The 18,246-nt window shown below is 43.6% G+C and overlaps 1 protein-coding gene across 1 annotated transcript; it reads left to right on the forward strand.

Moving 5' to 3' along the window:
* Positions 1-5,851: 5,851 nt before the first annotated feature.
* On the forward strand, positions 5,852-7,803 carry LOC139417144 (uncharacterized). The gene is made up of 4 exons (XM_071166389.1): positions 5,852-6,168; positions 7,078-7,131; positions 7,401-7,505; positions 7,633-7,803. Exons 1-4 carry the CDS (start codon positions 6,102-6,104, stop codon positions 7,707-7,709), a joined length of 303 nt encoding a protein of 100 aa, XP_071022490.1. The 5' UTR covers positions 5,852-6,101; the 3' UTR covers positions 7,710-7,803.
* Positions 7,804-18,246: the final 10,443 nt, after the last annotated feature.

The following is an 18,246-nucleotide window of genomic DNA, read 5'->3' on the forward strand; positions in this document are numbered from 1 at the left end:
CGCTTGCCGCAGGATGCCGCATGGTGAAACACCGCTTTCCATTCATTTCAATGGAAGGGGGGTCTTGGGCGGTGCGAATGTGAAGGTGGCGGGGGAGGTGGTGAAAAATGTCAACTTTTCCCAACTTCATGCAAATCACCAGCGTTGACCGCTGGGCAATGACCAATCATATCGAGTGGTTCCCATGACGAATTTGACGGCTGGAGGCTGGAGACTCCAAAAGGCTGGAGACTTTCTTCAGCAAAGATGGCTGACAAAAATACTAGGATGGAAGCAAATGTAAGTGATTATAACGTCATAATGAATCATGTAAAAAATGGACAGTTGACAAGAATACGGTAGTTAACGTAGAGACAAAACATTTATCATAAAGTTAATTAACCAAAATTGCGATTTAGCAAGCTAGCTGGCTAACTTTTTTGGTGTTGTGACATGAGTATGACATTGTAAATGTGATTGTTTAATGTTTTAGGTACTCCTGAAACAACCAGCAAACCGGGCTGTTGTCTTGTGAAACAGTGGATGTAAAGAATCTAGCTAGCTAAAGCATTTAATGCAAATTGAATGTACAATTTTGTAAGCTTGCCTTGCTGATATTTGCCATGCAATGCAGATACAGTTGAATTCCGAAAGTTTACATATACCTTAGCCAAATACATTTAAACTCGGTTTTTCACAAATCCTGACATTAAATCCTGGTAAAGATTCCCTGTCTTAGATCAGTTAGCATCACCACTTTATTTTAAGAATGTGAAATGTTAGAATAATAGGAGAGAGAACTATTTATTTAATATTTTATTTATTTCGTCATATTCCCAGTGGGTCTGAAGTTTACATACACTCCATTAGTATTTGGTAGCGTTGCCTTTAAATTGTGGGTGAAACGTTCCGGGTAGCCTTCCACAAGCTTCCCACAATAAGTTGGGTGAATTTTGGCCCATTCCTCCTGACAGAGCTGGTGTAACTGAGTCAGGTTTGTAGGCCTCCTTGCTCGCACACGCTTTTTCAGTTCTGCCCACAAATTTTCTATAGAATTGAGTTCAGGCCTTTGTAATGGCCACGCCAATACCTTGACTTTGTTGTCCTTAAGCCATTTGCCACAACTTTGGAAGTTTGCTTGGGGTCATTGTCCATTTGGAAGACCCATTTGCGACCAAGCTTTAACTTCCTGACTGATGTCTTGAGATGTTGCTTCAATATATCCACATAATGTTCCTTCTTCATGATGCAATCTATTTTGTGAAGTGCACTAGTCCCTCCTGCAGCAAAGCATCCCCACAACATAATGCTGCCACAGTCGTGCTTCAAGGTTGGGATGGTGTTCTTCAGCTTGCAAGCTTCCCCCTTTTTCCTCCAAACAACAATGGTCATTATGGCCAAACAGTTCTATTTTTGTTTCATCAGACCAGAGGACATTTCTCCAAAAAGTATGATCTTTGTCCCCATGTGCAGTTGCAAACCGTAGTCTGACCTTTTTATGGCAGTTTTGGAGCAGTGGCTTCTTCCTTGCTGAGCAGCCTTTCAGGTTATGTCGATATAGGACTCGTTTTACTGTGGATATAGATCATTTTGTACCTGTTTCGTCACAAGGTCCTTTGCTGTTGTTCTGTGATTGATTTGCACTTTTCACACCAAAGTACGTTCATCTCCAGGGGACAGAACACGTCTCCTTCCTGAGCAGTATGACGGCTGCTTGATCCCATGGTGTTTATACTTGCATACTATTGTTTGTACAGATGAATATGGTACCTTCAGGCATTTTGAAATTGCTCCCTAGGATGAACCAGACTTGTGGAGTTCTACAAAGAAATTCTGAGGTCTTGGCTTATTTCTTTTGATTTTCCAATGATGTCAAGCAAAGAGGCACTGAGTTTGAAGGTAGGCCTTGAAATACATCCACAGGTACACCTCCAATTGACTCAAATGCTGTCAATTAGCCTATCAGACGCTTCTAAAGCCATGACATTATTTTCTGGAATTTTCCAAGCTGTTTAAAGGCACAGTCAACTTAGTGCATGTAAACTTCTGACCCACTGGAATTGTGGTACAGTGAATTATAAGTGAAATAATCTGTCTGTAAACAATTGTTAGAAAACGTACTTGTGTCATGCTCAAAGTAGATGTCCTAACTGACATGCCAAAACTATAGATTGCTAACAAGAAATTTGTGGAGTGGTTGAAAAACGAGTTTTAATGACTCCAACCTAAGTGTATGAAACTTCCATGCAGACACAGCATCATTCAAAGACTGGAATATGATATTCCTGGTATTGGATATGACTGAAAAATGATCTCAAAGACATTCATACCTGAACTGCACCTTTATTTGCCAAGGTGAAGTACATGATCAGTGAATATATTAAATGTACAGGCTACAATATGCGGATCTCATGCATGGTAATAACTACATGTACTGTATATACGACTTTCATCCGTGGCAAAACGTTATATATTCTACTCAATCCATAGGCTTCATTAAAGTCATTCAAACTGTTTTGAAGTTGATACAACTGGCTATGATAGCTGAGGTTCATAGCTAGGTTCTGCACTAATATGTATACCAAACGTTTGGGTCCAAGCACAGATCGGCTAGATAGATAGCTACACATCCAAGCATACTGGTGTTTTTATCAGCACTCTGCATTTGACTCTGCACCCACCACTCCAGTGACAGAGTCAGCAGGAGCAGCTGCACCTCCTCTCCCATCCATGGAGGAGTGAGTCCTCCATCATATGGCCATTTTCCACCATATCGGTCAGCAATGGACCAGATGATGGAGAGGATGGACCGATGGGAGAGGAGTGGCCTCCCTACCTCACCGCCAGCACCACTTACCCCTCCTACGGCGTCCGGATCCGGTGCTCTGCGTCTGGCGCTCCCAGGGAGTACGATGGAACGGCGGCTGGGTACCAGGGGTTCTTACTACAGCTGGACCTGGCTACCGGTCATCCGACTCCCTCCGGGGAGGAGAGCGTGAGCGTCCTCGTCTCCTGTCTAACGGGTCGAGCCCTGGAGTGGGCCAACGCAGTGTGGAATGGCCCAGACTCGGCGAGGGATCACTCCCCCGAGTTCACCCTCCAGTTCCGGGCCGTGTTTGACCACCCACCGGAAGGCCGAGCGACAGGAGATGAGGAGCGCACAGGACTTTGCACTGGAGTTCCGGACCTTGGCCGATGGGGCGGGGTGGAACGACAGTGCCCTGATGGACCACTATCGCTGTAGCCTGCGGAAGGATGTCCGCCGGGAGCTAGCTTGTGGGGATTACACCCTCTCCCTCGACGAACTCATTGACATGTCCATCCGACTAGACAACCTGCTGGCTGCGCGGGGGCGTCCAGAACGGGCCCTGTTGGTTCCACCTCCAGGCCTCCCGCTCCAAGGGGGGACCGGAGGAGGAGGCTCCTCCTGCACCAGGTGTGGTCGTAGAGGACACACTGCCGATCGGTGCTGGAGGAGCTCATCTGGGAGTCGGGGTGGCAGGCAGAGCACACCTTGTTCACCCCCAGGTGAGTCAGCACTAGACTCATCCAGAGCTCCCTGTTTGTCATATGTACCTACTAATTTCTTTCTCTGAGTTTTCTCCCTCTCTATAGCATAAGGCGCTAGCCGATTCAGGCGCAGCTGGGAACTTTATGGATTGTGGGCTCGCGTTAAGGCTAGGGATTCCCCTGGTGGCGCTAGACCAACCTTTCCCCGTGCACTCCTTAGATAGCCGACCATTAGGGTCAGGGCTGTTCAGGGAGGCCACAGTTCGACTGGACATGGTAACGCAGGGGAATCATAAGGAGAGGATTAGTCTCTTCCTTATTGATTCACCTGCATTTCCAGTGGTGCTGGGAATTCCCTGGCTGGCTAATCACAATCCTGAGATTTCATGGAGACAGGGGGATCTCCGAGGGTGGTCAGAGGAGTGTTCAGGTAGGTGCATAGGAGTTTCCATCGGTGCGACGACGGTGGAGAGTCCAGACCAGGTTTCCACTGTGCGCATTCCCTCTGAATATGTCGATTTGGCTATCGCCTTCAGTAAGAAGAGGGCGACCCAATTACCACCTCATCAACGAGGTGATTGCGCGACAAACCTGTACTTCCCAGGAGTCACGTGTACCCGTGGTCCCAGGAAGAGACCGTGGCTATGGAGACATATGTCACTGAATCTCTGGGACAGGGGTACATTCGGCCCTCCACGTCACCCGTCTCCTCAAGCTTCTTTTTTGTGAAGAAAAAGGAGGGAGGTCTGCGTCCGTGCATTGATTATAGAGGTCTAAATTCCATCACAGTGGGATTTAGTTACCCGCTACCTCTCATCGCCACGGTGGTGGAATCATTTCACGGGGTGCGTTTTTCCACAAAACTGGACATTAGGAGTGCGTATAATTTGGTGCGTATCCGGGAGGGAGATGAGTGGAAGACGGCGTTTAGAACCACATCTGGCCATTATGAGTACCTCGACATGCCGTATAGGTTGAAGAATGCTCCAGCCGTTTTCCAATCTTTCGTAGATGAGACCCTCAGAGACCTACACGGGCAGGGTGTGGTGGTGTATATCGATGATATGCTGATCTATTCTGCCACACGCGCCGCGCACGTGTCTCTGGTGCGTAGGGTACTTGGGCGACTGCTGGAGCATGACCTGTACGTCAAGGCTGAGTGTGTGTTCTTCAAACAAGCCGTTTCCTTCCTGGGTTATCGCATTTCCACCTCTGGGGTGGTGATGGAGTGTGACAGCGTTAGAGCCGTGCGTAATTGGCCGAGGAGGTGCAGCGGTTTTTAGGGTTTGCCAATTACTACCGGAGGTTTATCAGGGGTTTTGGTCAGGGGCTGCGCCCATTATCTCACTGCTGAAGGTGTATCCATTGATACAGAACAGAAAGACGGAGCAACTGGGCCACGTCTCTGGCAACCGAACCGATAGAATGAACGACCGGTGTCAGGACTATATCTTGTGAAAGGATGAAATAGTATGAATACATTAATCAATATAACGTTTTTAATGAAAATATATCAATCATTATTTGAATATGTTGGTAACCCGATGTATAAAAGTGATAATGCCTTGAACCAGTGTTTGGAGGATATATTGGTATGGTTTGCCGGCCCTCGACTTCATCTCGGGCCTAACAACACCTGTGCAAATATATCCTCCGAACACCGGCTTCTCGGGCATTATCAATTAACTAGAACCAACCCGCTCCATCCACTCAATGCGTAATGAATGATGCGCGAACCACACAAAATAGGTGACTCATGTGGAGTTAGTTGCTCGTGTTTGCCAGATGCATTGAGGTCAAATGACAACATTTCATGGTAGCCCTTTAGCATCTATAAAGGATCTTTAGGCCTATGTAGAAAATTAAATGTTAATATTTCATTAAGAAATACTTTAAAACACAATAATAATAGGCCTAATGTGATCTAATTTCACAATTTTCATACGATTCAGAAGAGTTAGGCCCCAATGACCAAAAATACCTAATAGAAACAGATTGTGTTTAGAAAGTAACCTACAGGCCTATACCTTGCTTTTTAATAGTTACAAACTGAAAAACACATGGGTAAAAAAGCAAAGACTTAGCATTGGACAATGATCATCCACCTTGCAGATTGTAACTGTAATTGCAGAGATTTAATCTTTGCCAGATGAATAGAAACACTGTCCCAATCAGGCTCCACAACCACCACAACAACTCTTGAGTCCTCGAGGCTGACCGAAGAAGAGCCTTCATAGGAGTTTGTGTTTCACTTCCTCTTATGCTGCCCTATCTATCTCCATCATCATCGCATATCAGATGTTAGGGCATGCATGGTGGCAGAGAAAAACAAAAAGCCCATAAAACCTGTCCAGACTTATCTATCTAGCTCTCTGGCTGCAACACAAATAAGACGCATAGAGAGGTGATTATTGCCTGAGATTATAATGTAAATTGAACGGCTACGGATAGAGAAGAGCAGATGCTCTGAGCTTTCCTCCCAAGACCAAGACACTTCTACTACTATTCCTGTAACAGATTTACTGTAACAGTTTACTATTCCACTTGAACACATTACCAAGAAAAGAGACAGCACTGCTCTACTTTGTCCAGTGTCCACGGCTGCCATCATCATGTCCAAGCTCATCTGTGTGGCTCTCCTACTGGTCTTTCTGGTCTCCATTTGGTGCCACAACACAGGTGAATATGCACAATACTTTATGTGGGTTTACAATATAGGTGATATCAGCTTCATGTCACACTTGAACAGTGGTGTAAAGTACTTAAGTAAAAATACTTTAGAGTACAACTTAAGTAGTTTTAATGGGTAGCTGTAATTTACTATTTATAATTTTGACAACTTTTACTTTTACTTCACTACATTCTTAAAGAAAATAAGGTCCTTTTTACTCCATACATTTTCCCTGACACCCAAAAGTATTAGTTATATTTTGAATGCTTAGCAGGACAGGAAAATGGTCCAATTCATGCACTTATCACGAGAACATCCCTGGTCATCCCTACTGCCTCTGATCTGACGGACTCACTAAACACACATGCTTCATTTGTCAATTATATCTGAGTGTTGGAGTGTGCCCCTGGCTATCTGTTAATTTTTTTTAAGTGGTGCTGTCTGGTTTGCTTACTATAGGGAATTTGAAATTATTTATACTTTTACTTTTGATACTTAAGTATATTTTAGCAATTCCATTAACTTTTGATACTTAAGTATATTTAAAACCAAATACTTTTAGACTTCTACTTTAGTAGTATTTTACTGGGTGACTTTCACTTTTACTTGAGTCATTCTCTATTAAAGTATCTTTAGTTTTACTCAAGTATGACAATTGGGTATTTTTTCCAGCAGTGCACTTGAATTAAACAACAAAGTATTTGTTGTCTGCATATAGTCAATTCTGTACAGATAGATTTATCATGCCTGAACACTACTAGGTCAATGACTAACAGATCTTTTACAGTTAAATGCACCTTTTGAATGAACTGTTGTTTTCTCAAGGGTTACTCAGTAATGAATTGTTGCAGTAGTTCAACATTTATGACAAAATGGGACCAATGATTAAGTTAACTCTTCCTCCACTCTGTGTATAGTCTCTTCTACCAAATGGTCTGTGAGGGACGTGCTCCGTAAGTGTCGGTGCAAAGGTGAGCATGCCTATTTAGTAAGTGCTAAATGATAAATGCCAATGGTAACAGATTCATTGTATTTGTTGACTATAAAGCAATTACTGTAAGTTAACACCACTGCCTAATTAAAAACTTTAACTCAAACTTAAACTTAATTCTGTACAGTCTCCTACAAAGGTTATCATCATCATCATTCTCACTTGCATACTTATGATGACTTATTGAATATGATATGAATATAAAGAGATGTGTGTAATTTAGAACTGTGGATTTCATTCTCTCTCCAGTTCTTCCCAATGGGAGAGAGATCTGCCGCAAGCCACTCTTTCCCAAAACCCCTGAGGAGACAAAGCAACTTATTAAATGCTTCTGCAGGAAATATAAGTTGTATAGTGAGTATACTGTGTGTGTGTGTGTGTGTGTGTGTGTGTGTGTGTGTGTGTGTGTGTGTGTGTGTGTGTGTGTGCAGTTGTTTTTTGCTTTCTATAACTTTGTCTGCCTGTCTTTCTGTCTTTGTAGAACACAGTGCAAAGCTGAACTTACAGACAAAGCGGGACTTGGAGAAATGTTCATTTATCTGGTCCAACCCCTTCTGAGGATGAGAGGGCAAGGGGGTGAACAAATTATTTTAAATCATTGTTACACCAGCATAATCAGTCTTTTAAACATGTCAATCGAATAAATACATGATTTTTCTGTATTATCAATTCACATGTTGTGTTTGTATTCATTTTTGTGTATGTGTGTTGCGTTTTAGTCATAGTGTGAAAACATAATCACAACTTATTCAATTCAATCATGTTTTGCATGCAGAGCCCCTATACCATACAGATGAGTGCTTACAGTAGGTTTCACGGTGTCGGGTTGTCACACTCTAGAGCCCTTTTTATACCTGCCGTTAACATGCGTCCCTTCGTCCTGAACTTGACCTGAACTTGTCTCTTTAAACTTATGAGGTGCGTATTTTAATCGTTTACACCTGTCTGAAAAAATTGGGCACAATAAGAATGTGGACAAGATCAACTAACTAAAAACAAACTAGGTTTACCTTTTTGCCTGTGGATTACTCGTCAGAGTAGAGAAATACACTATTTTGTATGACTCCAGGTCAAAATTCAGGTAAAATAATGACCCAATCTCCAAGGATATGTACATTCATGTTTATTGTGTGTTTTGACCTGCCCCCAAATTAATATAGTTGGTTCACAGTTTGTTCTGATATTTTAACCTGCATGTCAGATTACAGACTCACACCATTGGGCTTTGGCACTAGAGTTACATCTCTCTCTCTCACTCAATCACTCAATCACTCTCAAATCATTGTTGCATGAACAGGCCTTCATGGTCAAATTGCTGCAAAGAAAGCACCACTAAAGGACACAAATACTAAGAAGAGATGTGCTTGGGCCAAGAAACATGAGCAATGGACATTAGAAAGGTGGAAATCTGTCCTTTGGTCAGATTAAATTTGAGATATTTGGTTCCAACCGCTGTGTCTTAGATTAGGTGAACAGATGATCTCTGCATTGGTCGTTCCAACCGTGAAGCATGGAGGAGTGATGGTGTGAGGGTGCTTTGCTGGTGACACTGTCAGTGATTTGTTTAGAATTCAAGGCACACTTAATCAGCATGGTTACCACAGCATTCTGCAGCGAAACTCCATCCCATCTGGTTTGCGCTTAGTGGGACTATCATTTGTTTTTCAACAGGACAATGACCCAACACACCTCCAGGCTGTGTAAGGGCTATTTTACCAGGAAGGAGAGTGATGGAGTGCTGCATCAACTGTTGGAAAAGCATTTCTCATGAAGCTGGTTGAGAGAATGCCAAGAGTGTGCAAAGCTGTCATCAAGACAAAGGGTGGCTACTTTGAAGAATCTCAAATATAAGATATATTTTTATTTGTTTAACACTTTTTTGGTAACTACATGATTCCATATGTGTTATTTTATAGTTTTTATTTTGCAATGTAGAAAATAGTAAAAATAAAGAAAAACTCTTGAATGAGTAGGTGTCCGAACTTTTGACTGGTACTGTGCATAAATTCCTTTTATCATATGATGCTGTACTTACTATAAAGTCAGACACCTTTGGTCATTCATAACACATACATAACGGCTTAATGATATAAATACACATGTATTAATACTTAGGGAATTATTACTAACAGCTAAAACAAAAAAAAATATTGAAGACGTTTTAAACATACATTTCCTTTTATTAGTATTTTTTTTCAGCGATCACTGCCTCATTGCCTACGTCCGTAATGGGTCTGCGGTGAAATGACCACCCTTCATCACTGTCAAACTCTCCCTAAAACACTTCAGCGAGCAGGCCTTTCTAATCAACCTGGCCCAGGTATCTTGGAAGGATATGGACCTCATTCCGTCAGTAGAGGATGCCTGGTTATTCTTTAAAAGGGCTTTCCTCGCAATCTTAAATAAGCACGCACCATTCCAAAAATGTAGAACCAGGAACAGATATAGCCCTTGGTTCACTCCAGGCCTGACTGCCCTTGACCAGCACAAACATATCCTGTGGCGTACTGCATTAGCATCGAACAGCCCCCGCGATATGTAACTTTTCTGGGAAGTTAGGAACCAATATACACAGGCAGTTAGGAAAGCAAAGGCTAGCTTTTTCAAACAGAAATTTGCATCCTGTAGCACAAACTCCCAAAAATTCTGGGACATTGTAAAGTCCATGGAGAATAAGAGCACCTCCTCCCAGCTGCCCACTGCACTGAGGCAAGGAAACACTGTCATCACCGATAAATCTGCGATAATTGATCATTTCAATAAGCATTTTTCTACGGCTGGCCGTGCTTTACACCTGGCAACCCCTATCAACAGCCCTGCACCCTCCTGCGCCCCCCATAGCAACTTGCCCAAGCCTCACCCATTTCTCCTTCACCCAAATTATGTTCTGAAAGAACTGCAAAATCTGGACTCCTACAAATCAGCTGGGCTAGACAATCTGGACCCTCTCTTTCTAAAATTATCAACCGAAATGGTTGCAACCCCTATTATTACCCTGTTCAACTTCTCTTTCGTATCTTCTGAGATCCCCAAAGATTGGAAAGCTGCCGCGGTCATCCCCCCATCAAAGGGGGAGACACTAGGCCCAAACTGCTACAGATCTATATCTATCCTACCCTGCCTTTCTAAGGTCTTTGAAAGCCAAGTTAACAAACTGATCACCTACCATTTTGAATCCCACCCTACCTTCTCCGCTATGCAATCTGGTTTCCGAGCTGGTCATGGGTGCACCTCAGCCACCATCGACCTGGCCAAGGCTTTCAACTCTGTCAACCACCACATTCTTATCGGCAGACTCAACAGCCTTGGTTTCTCAAATGCCTCGTCTGGTTCACCAACTACTTCTCAGACAGAGTTCCGTTGTCCGGGCCTGTTGTCCGGGCCTCTGGCAGTCTCTATGGGGGTGCCACAGGGTTCAAGCCTCGGGCCGACTCTTTTCGCTGTATACATCAATGATGTCGTCTTGCTGCTGGTGATTCTCTGATCCACCTCTACACAGACGACACCATTCTGTATACTTCTGGCCCTTCTTTGGACAATGTTTTAATGCTATGCTAGTCTATGATAAACTTACACCCATGCTTGTCTAGCTTTGGCTGTAAAGCATATTTTGACAGGGTGATTAACAAAAGGCTAAGCTGTGTTCCAATATATTTCACTTGTGATTTTCATGAATAGGAAGATTTTCTAGGAAGATTTATGTCCGTTGCGTTATGCTAATTAATGTCAGGCGATGATTACGCTCCCGGACCCGGGATGGGGAGTCACAAGATTAAAGTAACAACAAAGAAAGTTAGCAGGTCTGTTAGGAAACGCCTTTGTCACACCATCTGGATATGGGGATTTCTGTGCTGTGCCAGAAACTGTAAATGTGAAGATGGGAAACTGAGACATGGCTGTATCTAGGGGGATTTCAATTTAGCTGAGTCTGCTAGTTTGCACAATTTCGACTAGCTAGAAATTGCTGTGAATTCACCAAAATTATTTTAAATAACAACTGAGGTAGCTACAGTATATAATCTAACACTTAGCTACGATAAACTAATTTCAATTACAATAAATAAAGGCTAAACTTGCTTTTTTCTGTCCAGTGGCAGCATAACTGGGCCGTTTGATTTGCGAACACATCACATGATAAGCATCTCATCAGCAACACTAATACATACTTCTGGGTCACAGAATAGTAGAAAAGTGTCAATAACCATTCATGATATATGAAACATAATTCTCTAACCATGAACAATTATTCCTATTTTGGTTTTGGGTTTCACCTGTCTTTGTGCTTTGGGTTTTAAAACATGTTCCAAGTTCAAATAAATTCCACCAATGCAAACCACTGTATATGGAATACATATTGGCTTAAATTAAGAACTATTCTGGGTGCTGTCACACCCTGATCGGTTTCACCTGTCTTGGTGCTTGTCTCCGCCCCCTTCAGGTGTCACCTATCTTCCCCATTATCCCCTGTGTATTTATACCTGTGTTCTCTGTTTGTCTGTTGCCAGTTCATCTTGTCTTGTCAGGTCTTACCAGCATGTGTTCCTGTCTTCCTGCCTTTTCAAGTTTCTGTTTCCTAGTTTCCCCGGTTCTGACCATTCTGCCTGTCTTGACCCAGAGTCTGTCTGTCGTTCAGTACCTGCATGACTGTGAACCGATTACAAACCTCTGCCTGCCCTGACCCCGAGCCTGACTGCTGTTCTGTACCTCATTGACAATGCCCTGATTACGGACCTCTGCCTGCCCTGACTTGTCTTTTGCCTGCTCCCTGTTTAGGTCAATTAACATCTGTGATTCTAGCTGTCTGCATCTGGGTCTTATCCTGAGTTCTGATAGTATGAACTGGCCATTACTGACCCAGCAGATTCAGACCAGCTCCACAATGCTGTCTCAGAGCAAGGAGCCACCATTGGAAGACATGAGGAGTTACTGCACTGCCTTATGGAGGGACTCCATACCCTGGTGGAACGACATGACCAGGCGTTCGATACATTGCTTGAGCAATTCAAGAGATTCTCTACAAGGTAGTAAGCCACATCAGTAATGCCCCAGACTCTCAGCAACCCTGCCACCAGTGGCGCTTCTTCCCAGCCTACCCCAGTGTCTCGAGAACCCCGCTTACCACCTCCGGAGCGTTACGCTGGAGATTCTGGAACCTGCCGGGCCTTTCTCTTCCAGTGCTCCCTCGTTTTCGAGCTGTAGCCTTCTTTGTTCCCCTCGGACCGCTCGAGGATAGGGTACATTATAACGCTTATGTCAGGGAGGGCACATGCCTGGGCTACGGCGGTGTGGGAGCAACAGTCCGCCGTCTACCTCAGTATGCAGAAGTTTGTTGCGGAAGTACGGAAGGTGTTTGAGTCTCCATTGTCCAGGAGAGAGGCTGCTCGTAAACTGCTCTACCTACGTCAAGATGCCCGTAGTGTGGCATACTATGCGGTGGATTTTCGCACATTGGTGGCTGGGAGTACCTGGAACCCGGAAGCATTGTTTGACATGTTCTTTCACGGATTATCGGAGGTGATCAAAGATGAGCTCGCAGCCCGGGAGTTGCCCATGGACCTCGACTCCCTCATAACCTTGACCATCCGGATCGATGGGCGGCTACGAGAATGTAGGAGGGAGAGGGAATCTGTCCCCTGTCACCTTCACTCGCCCTCGAACCCCTGAAGGCATTTCCGAGAGTCTCCGACATCACCCGAGTGCTCACGGGAATCACAGAGGGCGGTCGACTCGCCTCCTCCAGAGCTCAAGCTACTGGGAAGGGCTCGATTGTCTCCAGATGAAAGTTTACGCAGACTGAACACCAGAAGCTGTATGTATTGCGGGACTACAGGACACTATATTTCCACCCGTCCATTGAAAGACCAGGCTCATCAGTAGGCACGAGTACTCTGGTGAGCTGTACAGGGATTTTTCAATCTCCCATTACTCGCACCCCTCTCCATGCCACCCTGTTATGGGATGACCAGGCCAAATCACTCCTGGTGCTCATTGATTTTCTGGGGCCAATGAAAGCTTTATCGATGCTACCTTAGTGTTGGAGCTTGGTATCACCACTCAGCCCTTCTCCATCCCCATGGATGTCAGAGCACTGGATGGGTGAAATACTGGCAGAGTGACCAGCAGTACAATTCCTATTGACCTACGAGTATCAGGGAATCACAGTGAATGTATGCAGTTCCTGCTCATCGAGTCTCCCCATGTACCTGTGGTTTTGGTGTCACGCCCTTTTTATGTCTCTATTTTGGTTTGGTCAGGGTGTGATTTGGGTGGGCATTCTATGTCATTTTTCTATGTTTTGTATTTCTTTCTTTTGGCCGGGTATGGTTCTCAATCAGGGACAGCTGTCTATCATTGTCTCTGATTGGGAACCATACTTAGGTAGCTTTTTCCCACATGGATTTTGTGGATAGTTATTTTCTGTTCAGTGTTTGCACCTTAGGGGACCGTTTCGGTTTAATTTATTCTCTTGTTATTTTGTATTAGTGTTCAGTTCAATAAACAAACATGAACCCTTACCACGCTGCGCTTTGGTCCGACTACTCTTCCTACCCTTCCTCACCTCAAAGCCGTTACATTTGGGATATTCATGGCTCCAGAAGCACAATCCCCTGATCAACTGGTCTACTGGTGCTACTGTGGGTTGGAGATTGTGCTGCCATGCTCATGCTCATCGCCCATCTGCCTCCCCCGCCGGCGCAGGGTTCTTCTTTGTGGAGAAGAAGGACCAAACCCTGCACCTGTGTATCGACTACAGGGGCCTCAATGATATCATGGTAAAAAAAACGTTACCATCTACCACTCATCTCCTTGGCTGTCAAACCTTTTCGGGGAGCGACCATCTTCTCCAAGTTGGACCTTCGGAACACCTACCATCTGGTTCGGATATGGGAAGGAGATGAGTGGAAGACTTCCTTTAACATGGCTAGGTGGCACTATGAGTACTTAATTATGCCATTCGGGCTGACCAATGCTCCCGCTGTGTTCCAGGCCCTGGTCAACGATGTGCTCCAGGACATGCTGAACCGGTTCGTGTTTGTGTACCTCGACAATATCTTGGTCTTTTCCCGGTCAGCTCAAGAACACATCCTCCACATCTGACAAGTCCTTCAGCATCTCCTGGAGAACCAGCTTTTCATTAACCTCTCTGATACAAGTGGGACGGTAGCGTCCCACCTCGACAACGGCCAGTGAAATTGCAGGGCACCAAATTCAAAACAACAGTATTCCCATAATTAAAATTCCTCAAACATACAAGTATTATACACCGTTTTAAAGGTAAACGTCTTGTAAATCCAACCACAGTGTCCGATTTTAAAAAGGCTTTACTGCGAAAGCACACCATGCGATTATGTTAGGTCAGCCAGCGCCTAGCCACAGAAAACCATACAGCCATTTTCCAGCCAAAGGAGAGGTGTCACAAAATTCAGAAATAGCGTTAAAATTATTCACTTACCTTTGATGATCTTCATCTGATGGCACTCCCAGGTCTCCATGTTAGACAACAAATGTTTGTTTTGTTCGATAAAGTTCATCTTATGTCCAAATACCTACTTTTTGTTTACGCGTTTAGTCCTGTAATCCAAATGCACAATGCGCGGGCACTAAGTCCAGATAAAAAGTCTAAATTGTTCCATTACAGTTTGTAGAAACATGTCAAACGATGTACAGAATCAATCTTTAGGATGTTTTTATCATAAATCTTCAATAATATTTCAACTGGACAATTCCTTTGTCTTTAGAAATGAAAGGGAACAGAGCTCATGCTCACAGCCGCGTGCGTGACTAAACTAAAGGCTTTCAACCAGACCACTGGTTCAAACAGCTCTTATTCCCTCCCCCTTCGCAGTAGAAGTCTGAAACAACGTTCTAAAGACTGTTGACATCTAGTGGAAGCTTTCTGACCCCATAGACACAGTATATTGGATAGGCAATCACTTGAAAAACTACAAACCTCAGATTTCCCACTTCCTGGATGGATTTTCCTCAGGTTTTCGCCTGCCATATCAGTTATGTTATACTCACAGACATTATTTTAACAGTTTTGGAAACTTTAGAGTGTTTTCTATCCAAATCTACCAATTACATGCATATTCTAGCTTCTGGGCCTGAGTAGGCAGTTAAACTTGGGCACGCTTTTCATCCAAAATTCTGAATGCTGCCCCCTACCCTAGTGAAGTCAAAACGTAGAAATGTGAGTTCCATTGCTCCAATATCTCCTTCCTTGGATACGTCATCGCTGCAGAACATATACAGATGGATCCAGACAAGGTGAGAGCGATGGTAGATTGGCCTCAACCCACATCCAGAGTGCAGCTGCAACATTTCCTGGGGTTTCTAACTTCTACCGCCACTTCATCCGAGGTTTCCTGGCTTACCTCATCTCAGCACTCACCTCTCCCAAGGTTCCCTTCACATGGTCGCCAGCAGCTGACCAGGTGTTCTCGGACCTCAAACGTCGATTCACTACAGCCCCCATCTTAGTCCATCCGGACCCATCCCGTCGGTTTGTGGTGGAGGTCGACGCCTCGGATGTCGGAGTGGGGGCCGTCCTGTCCTGGCCGGGACCAAAAGCTGCACCCCTGCGCTTTCCTCTCCCATCGTCTTAACCCTGCTGAGAGAAATTATGATGTGGAAAATCGAGAACTCCTTGCCATCAAGATAGTGTGACTTACAGTCATGCGTGAATACATTTTTACATATGGGGTTGTCCTGGGAATTTAACCCAATATCTTGGCATTGCAATGCTCTACCAAGATGCATTACAGGGTTAGAGATGCTTTTTGGGGCTTCAATTTAATATGATTTATAAGGCCTATATTAAGCAGTGTTTATGTCACCCTTTATAAAGCACAAGTTTATGTCATATTTGACATAGTGGGTTATGTCACATTTGACATGGGTGGTCATCCCACACACCCTTTATAAAGCATGGCCTGTGGTTATAGATGATTTGTAACACATGTATGTAGTGTTTATGAAGGATTTATGAAGCCTTTATAAGCTGCATGTCATTTAAAGCGTGACCACATTCTATTCTTATTTACAATAAAAATGACTACAAAATGACACAATACATAATTTACCATTAATTTCTATTGTGCAGAAAATAATCTGAAACACAACCAAAACAAACAGCAAATGTGTAGAGCCACAAGCTTGATGTAGTCATTGCATGCTATGAATATGGGACCAAATACTACAGTTTTGAGTACTTTAATACACATATAAATTCATTTGTCACAATATTTTTGGTCCTCTAAAATGGAGGGACTATGTACAAAAAGTGCTTTTCACCCGATATGGATTAAAATACCTTCAAATTAAAGCTGTCAGTCTACACTTTAACATCGTAGTCATTATATCAATTTAAATCCAAAGTTCTGGAGTACAGAGACAAAACAACCAAAAATGTGTCACTGTCCCAATATTGTATGAATTGATTAAACTACCTTTGGGCTATGAGCAAAAGTATGCCTCTGGGGTCAAAATGACCCCAGTCGGTAGCTTGAGGGTTAAACATGTAAATCAAATAAATAAAGGATTTTGCTATATTTTTACGTCACAAATGTGTTCTTGTGTTGATCCACATTATTTGCAAGTGGAAAAGCATAATGGTATTGGGTGTGTATATAAATTGTAAAGTAGCAATCACTACCATACTTAAGTCATTTGTTAAATGCATTGTGTCTCAGTCAGCAGTAGCCCCGATACACAACAGGAGAGTACATAGGTTTCAGTGGTGGGAATTCACACTCTAGGGCTCTCCTGATCTCTATCAACTCTCACTGACATCAGGGTCATCATTATATCTCAATGACAGGTCACACACACACACCACTGGGCTTTGGCGTCAGTTACATCATCAATCAACAACAGGAAGTCACAATCTTCAGGTGACAGTTTAATACTGTGAAAAGTGTTTAATAGTTATATTCAATATGGGTGATATACACCTGATTTGTTCTAGGATTCACACTCTTGGATGAATAACAGCAGCAAACAAATCAACGTCTGCACAGAAACAGGTTAGACAGCTCTATGGCGCCTCAAAAATCTGATTAGCAAATTTTTTGTAAACTTTCATGGGAACGTGAGTCCACTGCTGTTTACTCCATGTGGTTCAGTCATTTTACACTATGAACCCCTGGTAAGGAGGAGGAGCAGAGAGGCAAAACGTGACAGTCCAGTAATCTGAGAGGACTGAGCGATGGGTAAACACTGATCTAGAGAGTCCTGTACAGGAACCCAGTATTCTGTCCTCTCTTCTTCCTTCACACACTCTTAGAAAAAAAGGTGCTAGCTAGAACCTGAAAGGGTACATTGGCTGTCCCTCCAGGTAGAACTATCTCGGGTTCCAGGTAGAACACTTTCCACTGAAGGTTCTACGTGGAACCCAAAATGGTTCTACCTGAAACCAAAAAGGGTTCTCCTATGGGGACAGCCAAAGAACCCTTTTTTGTTTTACCTGTCTGTTTTAACCTGTAAGACCACCAGTGTGGTGGGGGTGTGTCCCTGTCTTCCTCTGCTGGACTGTATCAGCTATGTGCCCCCTCTGTCAGGAAGTGATAGAGGCATAGAGGTAAGGTCAAACTAAAGGGCCTTCTTCATTGATTCATGGTATTACACTAATTAATCAATTGTTTAATTGATATAGTACTATCAGGAAGGCATATTATTAGAATATATGAATAATATTATATTAATATACAGTATATCCTCCCACGTCAACATGATAATGTAATAACAGTCCAACAAAATGGTTTGCCAAAGAAAAACTTCCATATTTTTCTTGGTAAGCACTAATGTTGAATTTTTGTCGTTGTTGTTCAGTACCCCTAGTACCTTTATCTTTTTGCCGTACAGCGGAGGCCTATCTGAACTTTAATGTAATAACAGTGTAATACACATGCATCTTGCTATGTAGACAACGTGCGCAGACGCTAGTGGCTGGTAGGTGTTGTTTGTCAACACAATACCTTGACATGGCGCCTGTTTGTCTCTAGGGCCTTTGAAATTGATGATCATCAGGTCACACAGTCTCAGTCACTGACTGCACTTGGCAGTAAGCAAATCTGGGCAACATAGTAGGCCAAAA

The sequence above is a fragment of the Oncorhynchus clarkii genome, chromosome 9, assembly GCF_045791955.1.
Source record: "Oncorhynchus clarkii lewisi isolate Uvic-CL-2024 chromosome 9, UVic_Ocla_1.0, whole genome shotgun sequence".
In the NCBI taxonomy this organism is placed as follows: Eukaryota; Metazoa; Chordata; class Actinopteri; order Salmoniformes; family Salmonidae; genus Oncorhynchus; species Oncorhynchus clarkii.